At 36.5% G+C, this 8,590-nt stretch overlaps 1 protein-coding gene across 1 annotated transcript; it reads right to left on the bottom strand.

Moving 5' to 3' along the window:
• Positions 1-2,158: 2,158 nt before the first annotated feature.
• On the bottom strand, positions 2,159-8,350 carry LOC127804992 (malate dehydrogenase, glyoxysomal-like). Its single transcript, XM_052342136.1, has 9 exons — positions 8,162-8,350; positions 7,780-7,995; positions 6,125-6,439; positions 5,000-5,089; positions 4,797-4,880; positions 3,070-3,105; positions 2,868-2,957; positions 2,642-2,736; positions 2,159-2,517 (listed from the first exon to the last, which is right to left on the bottom strand). The coding sequence occupies exons 1-9, from the start codon at positions 8,225-8,227 to the stop codon at positions 2,445-2,447; spliced, it is 1,065 nt and encodes a 354-aa protein (XP_052198096.1). The 5' UTR covers positions 8,228-8,350; the 3' UTR covers positions 2,159-2,444.
• Positions 8,351-8,590: the final 240 nt, after the last annotated feature.

Genomic DNA, 8,590 nt, shown 5'->3' on the forward strand with positions numbered 1-8,590 from the left:
AACTTTTGGGTCATGTCTTTTGGCCCGTAGCCAACAGTCAACATTGCTGCCCTACTCTTCAGGTGATTGCATTGCAACCCATGTTCTTAGCCAGTGCCCAGTGGATAACTATTGCCAATTTGTTACATAAGAAATGCATTCATTCAAATGATTTCTAATACCATTTTTTCATTTGCTATTATTAATAAAAATTCACAAACTGCTACTATTTAAGCGTGCGTTTCATTAAAAACTAGACAATAACTCACAAACTATATACAATAAATAAATAAATAAAAATACCCTCTATATTGCCTTGTTATTCATCCTCCTTTTTTTTTCTTAATTACTTAGTTGAAAGGGGCAAATTCCATTATTTTAAGAGATTAAACAAACTCCTCATTAAATTTCGATGATATTATCATTAGTTTCTTTTTCACCCTGTAAACTTAATTATTATTATTATTATTAATAAAAAAATCACAGTGATGTTGAAAAGTTGTTAAAATTTTAAATTCCGAAAAAGATTGAAATTAAATTTTATTAAAAATCAAAGGGAGGGAGACAAATCCATGTTGGAGGTTCAATTTCAAAGCGACAGTGCACATGAAAGCCCATTATTGATGTCTCAGTCTCCCTTCTTTCCACGCCCACTTTGAACCCCGTCCCCACCAGTCAACTCTCTTGATCCTTTCTAATGCCCTCCGCCCTTCAAATAAAATTCCATGCTTCTATCCATGCTAAATCAATTTGTGTATGTATATAGACTATATATATCAAGGGGCCAGTCTCAGAAAAGCAAGCTTGAAAGGTAAGTGGGTGGTGGTGGCATAGCAAAAAGAAAGAAGGGGAAAGCTCATAAGTCTTTCTTCTTCCTTTTAAAATAACTCCAATTTAAGCCCACCCAGACGTGACCTTAGCCACGATTTACAGTTGTTTTTACTTGTTTCGATCACAAAGATTTGCCAAAAGATGGATGGTGACAACACTAAAGTAGTAGTAGTGGTAGTTGGGGAAAAGAAAGCGAGGGAGGGAGAAATGATAAAACGCGACAAAAAGCTTACAGAAAGAGGAGAAAAAGGAATAGTTCCAAATTTCCATGCCTCTCTCTCTCTCTCTTTCTACTACAGCAAACGACAAAACAGAGGTTAACAACAATATTATCAATAAATAAGAACCCTGATTCTGGCCGACACATCTCTTGTATTCCACTTGTCAAACATAGTGCTCGAGTGTGTGCCCTCTTCGTGCACCCAGCAACCCAAGTATCAAAACCCTCAAAATCTTTAATTCCTTTATTGTGATTGAAACACAGTGAGCAAGCGAAAAGGGGCTTTTGAAAATTCAACGTGAGCATAGTAGTGGAACACTGATCAGAGAGAGAGAGAGAGAGAGAGAGAGAGAGATGCAAAGGAAAGGAATGAAAAAGGGTTTGATGATTTTTGGAAAAAAGTTAAGAGCATGTGTAGTGAGTAGAAAAACGTGGGCCTAAGAGAAAGAGAAAGAGAAAGAGAAAGAGAAAGAAATGGAGATGGGCTCCATATCTCAGTGAGCTTAGTGCTAAGGCCATCATTTATTTTATCTCCAAAGCCTGCTTTTTGCGTGTACTACTTAAGTGTGAGACCATAAAAGACGAGTCCAAGTTAATTATGACTTCCAGAGGAAGAGGCATCGGTGGATATGATTTTGTGGGATCCGAAGATGGGCTAAACTTAGAAACGGTTCGGCCCGGCAAATTTACATATGCATACGAACAACGACAAGAGCTATTGTTCGCCTATGAATTACGAGTCAAACCATTTATAATACTCACCCCCAACCAACAACAAACACCCCCCCCCCCCCCCCCCCCCCCAAGTACACGTTTTCTCATTATTCATTCATGTCTGAATTTCCCACCTCGGAATATACCAAGTACTGGTTCTCTGACTGACCCACCTGATTAAACCAAAGAGATCGTGAAGAAAAATGATGAGAGAGAGAGAGAGAGAGAGAGAAAGAGTGGAAAGGTCTCTTTTGGTTGGGCCTGACCAAGCTCGAATCAGTTTGGTGTGGGCCCGTTTCAATGGGTTGCCCCCTGCCGCCCAATCAACTTGGGTAAGGCCCAGAAATGCATGTGAATTAAGAAATAAAGAAAGCCCAAGGCTACAGTCCAGCTAAGAAACTAGGCCCAAGAAAGTGAAAGTAAAGCGCTTGGGAAGCTTCAAGAATACCCATATCCATATCTTTATTAATGGTTCCCACCTAAAGATGTAGAAGCAATCTACGTGAAACTGATGAAAGGCCTTCCTTTCTCTCCTACTTATATGATGCAACAACATAACCTATGCAAGACCCAACTCACTTCTATTTGGTTTCAATACAACCATGACTACCACTTATTTCCATCAACTGTGATCTTGGGAGAACAAGAGTATAATAACCGGGACGTATGGCAGCATCCAAACCATGCCTCTGGGACCAGCTCATTTATTGATGAAAGAAATGCCCTTCTGGATGCTCGCCGCTAACTCTTTCTTCGCCTTCTCCAACCCAAACCTGTCGAGAACCGGGATGTTTCAGTGGGAAAATGAAAACAAGGGCATTGGTTGGAATACTAGCTAAGAAATAAACAGGCTTGGAGATGCCATGACATTTCACTGGGAGGTTGTCGTTTGCCTACCTTTCGTACTCATTCAAGGGACCAAGTGGGTATATCTCCTGAATTCCTGTACGGCCAAGCCGTACCTTGGTTGCAAAGAAAGGAAGCTCAGTCACCTACAAATATGTATGCGTGCGGGTGTGTGTAATATATATCAATATCAACAGAGATCATAAAATTCTTCAACTGTGATGATAAATAGAGTGGCTGAATGAATGATCTATGGAAAATGAGATGGATGGCATACCTGAGAGGCTACGAAAGCACATTCAACAACACCAGCATCTCCTTTCAAGCCTCGCAAGCATGCATCAGCAAATTTGACAGCGGCATATGCCTGACTTTATTTAATATCAAAAGAAATAGTTTAAAATCAAGTGATTATTCAATTAAACAAAGATAATGGGGAAAAACTTGATGATGGATATTAAGTATGGCCGGCCTCTAACCATCGATAGTGTTGCAGATCCAGCCCCAGCTTTTGCCTGTCAGAGTGCCAGGAAATCCAAAAAAACATGGCTTGAGAACGTAGAGTCAGAAGGAAACAAACAGCAAGACAGGCAATTATTCAGTTATTCATTTGAATTCTACTTTTCCCAGACAGAAGGGCGCCTATAATTTAATCCGCCGACGTTCATCTCTAATATACAACCTAACCAAATTCACAAGAAGACAAAGGTGAAAGAAAGCAAGCTTATAGTCTGATTGTTACCAAGACTGACCAAAGCCAACTTTGATAGATATACGATTTGATCAAAATTTGATGGACTACAAGGGCAGAAGTCCTAACATTCAGATTAATACAAAATATAACAGTTAAAAATTAAAATAAATATTCAATTTAAAGTATAATTGTTAAGATGGGTCTGAAAGGAATCAAATCCGGAAGTTTTGAGATCAACCTGATTCAGATGGGACTCTTTAAAGCAGATTTGGATTTGAACCAAGAATTGAACACCATTTTCAAATTTTTAGTCAAACATAGTTTAGGTCAAACAAATTTCTTAGGGGTGTCAAAAAATATCAAAAAACCGGTAAATCGAACCAAACCGAACCGAACCATGCCTTTTGGATTGGTTCTATGGTTCAACGATTAGCTTCTGGTTCTAAAAAATTGAGAACCGATATATTTGGTTTGGTTATTGGTTTTTCTTTTTAAATCGTGGTTCAAACCAAACCAAACCGAAACCGATATTATACTTGTATATATATTATTATAATTTTTTTGGTATATATATATACGCATAAATATATTATTACTTGCAATTTTAATCTGCTAGTTTTTGTTTATTTCTTTTTTGTTGTTGTTTATTGTTATTCATGAACTCTTTTATTTCTAGACTTTTATGCACTATTGATATACTAAATGGTCGATGCAATCTAATTTGATGAGGTAGTCTATGAATTATTTTGTTCTACTTTTACTTTAAGATTTGAAGTATTAATGAAGTTATGGATTTATTTTAATTAACAAATTTATTTGTAATTTCATATTTTGCGAAAATATTTAGAAGCTAAATGTTAATTGGATAGAACCAAAACCGAACCGAAATCGGTCTGATGCGACGGATTGGTCATGGTTTGGTTTTATATATGTAATGGTTCGGTTACGGTTCTTATTTTTTCAGAATCGTTAAAAATAGTTCGGTTACTGGATTCTTATAGAACCGGACCAATTCGAACCGTTGACACCCCTAAAATTCCTGATACAACCCCTTTGTCTTTATGTAGAGTTATAGAAAATCACTTGCGATACCAAGGACTACCTTTACCCAATTTGTAACCTTCGACCTATCATTTACAGGAAAAAAAAAAAAAACCTTTGACCTATGAGCTCCAATGATGGACTTAAAAGTTGAAGCCTTCCTTTAAATCCGCCAATTTAGCTCCTTTAAAAACTAAGCCTAATTTACATAAAACTCAAGAATCCAGATCTTAAAAGAAAGCATTGATGGATATAAGTAGTGTGCCAATCTTCTATTATCAAAATAACTAGATTGTATTATCTTCCTGTGATAATCTATTATGGAGTTATTCTTCAACTGGAAAAATTAAGCTCATGCTTGGATTGAAACAAATTAAGAACTTAGATGAACTACAGTTCAGCTTAGGAGGAATGCTCGAGCTCCAAAAAAATTTACTAACAGAAATACAACAAAATAAAAAGTTCATTTACCTCAACAACTTCAGTTCCACCATTTTGTATACGAGCAGTCAGATATTCAATTTCTTTTGGGGTGAAAGAGCATGAGGGTTTAACCTGTATAAGACGAAACCTGTTCGCTGATCAGGGTATAATTGCCCTCAAAACAAATGCAGAAAGGCCTTTACATGCAAACATATGGGAAAAATGCATGTTGGAAGTCAGTTCACTTTAACCTGAGACAGAAGCGGCAAAATTGTAACCCCAGCATGACCCCCTACAACGGGAACATCAACATCCCTAGGATCAATTCCCAAAACTTCAGCCTTCAAAACAATGAAAGAGAATGTTAATGCATAGTATAAAAACTGAATATACAAAAAACTATTGATGCAGAGCATGATAACAGAAAGGGGATAAGCCTAATTACAGTGGCAAAAAATTTGAGTTTACTTCTACAACAACATTGATGGGTGTGCAACATAATTTAAGGATTCTATTAATGAAAAAAATGATTATTTTGATGCTTAGGAAATATTATTAAAAATAATCTAAAAAGTAAACTAAAAACCAGCCATGAGTCAGTTATAAGGACAACTCTAGTAAAATAGCAAAACCTAACAAGGCTTTACCATGCTGGTGTTTTAGGATTATACATCATGTTAGTATCGTTGTAACAGTCTGACTTGCTGAAAACCTATCAAGTTTTCACTATTCATCATTTACCCTATACTCAAACTATAGCATCTCATCTACTTTTTCTAGTTTGACTAAAAGGGTAAAACCGTAATATCACACCAACCAAGCACGCCACTTCACTGTCCTCCAGCAACCACCCATAAGCCATATAAAAGTTCATGGATGGTTTCTCCCATTTCATGGCTAGTTTTACCAACCTTAGTTTTTCCTTTCTTTTTTTAATACCAAACACATATATTCAGAATTTGGACTTCATATTACTTTGTCAAATGGAGAGAGAGAGAGAGAGAGAGACAACAAATTTTATTGGACAAATTTTACACTAGCTGTCAGCACCTAATGCAACCCTCTTTTTATTCAAGTTTGGGACTGAGATTGAATAGAAAGAAATGAGAATAGAGCAGGAGCAACTCAAGACTTTTAGATGGAGGGTTCTTGGAACCTTAGTATGACACTGGAAGTTTCGTACATGTTGGGTTTTAGAAGTCATGTATAAAAAGGTAATTAATGTGAGGTTCTAGAAGGCCACTAAAACATGAGCTTTCTGTCAAAAAAGGATCTCAATTGAAAGAAAAGGTGATTCAATAAACAATTTTCAGGTAACTGGATAGTGAAAACGAATAATGAGAACAATATGGCAAAAGAGAAGCTGAATAACATACCACAAAAGTATTGGCCCTGACAACATCAAGCATTGTAACTCCCAACAGTCGCTTCGGATCATAGGTGCCAGCCCTCTTGAAAACCTCTGCTGCAATTGGTACTGTAGAGTTTACAGGATTACTGATCAAATTGACAATTGCATTAGGGCAACACTTAGCAATTCCTTCACAAAGGATTTTAACTATGCCAGCATTGATATTGAATAGATCATCCCTTGTCATTCCTGGTTTTCTAGGCACACCAGCAGGAATAATGACAAGGTCCATGCCAGTAAGCGCATCCTCCAATTGCTTTGGTCCCAGGAAACCACGCACCTAGATATGAAAATCTAGTTCAGTTCCATAGGCCACAATCAAATAACAGCAGAATGAAATTTGAGGCACAAGATAATCAGTTTCATTGCTTTTTTGTGTAAAAACAACAACATTTCAAGCTTTAATCCCACTATTTGGGATCAGAAACATGAAATATAGCTCACCAACCATTTCTCTGTAGCTTTATCTTCAATAAGGTCCTTATATCTCTTATTATGCCGAAAAGTCACCCACCAAGCTTTTCTTGGTCTTCCTCTACATTTTTCACTAAAGATTTGTTTCATTCCATCCAACGATCAAAGATAAAGAACACCAGGTCTTGACACGCTCCTTTTTTTTTTTGGCCATTTTGAAGGGTGGAATTTTGAACTAGTAAAACTAATTTTATTAAATTTAACATATTTTGTTAAAAAGGTCTGAACTTTGTCCAAATAATAGAATTAAAAGATTAAGGTTGCGTTCTCTTTGCTGTTTTCAAGTCATTTTTAATTTTGAATTTTCTAAAATAATGAAAACGCGTTCTCTTTATTGTTTTTAAAAATGCATTTTTGAAAACAAAAAAAAAAATTGTAAAAAAAACTCAAAACAACAAAAAAGTTGTTTTGAGTGTTTTCATCCAAAACAAACTCAAAACACATTTATTTATTCATATTTTATTATTATAATAAAAAAATATTACAAAATTCATTAACTTTAAAATGTAGATATTTTTTTAATAATTTATAAACATTAAATATTTTTAATTTACTAAATAATCAAATTTATTAAATAAAATATCATTAAAAATTTATTTTCAAAATTTCAAAGAGAACGTGTTTTCTAATTTTTTGTTTTGAGAAATAGTTTTTCAAAATGACAAAAAGAACGCGTTTTCAATTTTCTAAAAACAGACTACCAAAACTGAAAATTGAAAAGTAAAGAGAACGTAGCCTAAGCTTCTTGCCTTTACTATACTTTCAGTACCAGATAATACAAGATTCAAAACTGATCACTACCCAAATAAGAGACCAACCCTTGTATCAAATTCCATGAGATTAGAGTATGGAGATCACTAAGCCAACCCAAATAGTCAAGTAAGCTCAGATGCACGAGCTCTTTCTTTTCCTAAATCAAGATCAATCGAAATTGTGAAGCCTACCACCTTCTAAATGAAACATCAAGGCAAAGTAACTACCATGGTTAAATCCACTATAATTCAACAAAAGAAAATGCTGCCGAACCAGTAAGGAATGTCAAAGGCCACCAACTATAGCAACTTCAGGAACACCAACGAGTTGACATTTCACAATAAAAAAGGGAAATGGGGACACGGGGGGGGGGGGGGGGGGGAGTGAAATTACCACAGCACCAGTGTCCATGTGACTGATATCTGCAGTGACACCAGGAGTACTGACAACATCGTATAGATGAAGAACCGAAACCAGTGGATTCATCTTCATCAACAAGGCCAGGGGCTGCCCTATGCCCCCTGCGGCTCCCAAGATTGCAACTCTGAATCCCGGAGATCCCCCTTTTGCCCTGCAATTTGCTAGTCGCAACCCAAAACCGTCCCCCATCTTGTTGTCCGTTATTCAACAACAAAGACAATATATCAGGCAAAAGGATCCAAATTGAGTTGGGTTTTTGAATTCTTTCATCTTTCTTTAGCAACCATGACAAGCAAATATAAAGAAGGCAAAAAAAAACAGCAGAATTTTGGAGATGAACAAGTAGCGAAGAGACCTGGAGATTGGGAGGATTAAGGTGAGCAGAAATTCTGGCGAGGCGTTGATTGGCGTCCGCACTCATCTGCGTTTCGTGATGCGAATTTGGTTCAAACAATTGAGACTACACGGTTTTTGTGATCTGAAGCAACAGAAAGCAACAATGGGTTTGCGTGTCTGATCAATTGGATTTGGGCACCGTGGGCTTGAATATATTATGTTATATATGGCTTAGCTTAGGCAGTATTTATTAAACGACTGTGTCTGTCTGTATATTGAATTGAAATTACTAATGGAATCAAAGGATGGTTGGTAACTGGGAAGTCAGAGTTTGATTTGGGATGTTGTAGAAAACAATTTGGGCTCTCAATCAAGGGCCCAAATTATCTTGTTAAGGATCGGACCGGACCGGACCGGACCCAAATAAAGTACAAGTCCTCTTCATTTT

The sequence above is a fragment of the Diospyros lotus genome, chromosome 6, assembly GCF_014633365.1.
Source record: "Diospyros lotus cultivar Yz01 chromosome 6, ASM1463336v1, whole genome shotgun sequence".
NCBI classification, from domain to species: domain Eukaryota; kingdom Viridiplantae; phylum Streptophyta; class Magnoliopsida; order Ericales; family Ebenaceae; genus Diospyros; species Diospyros lotus.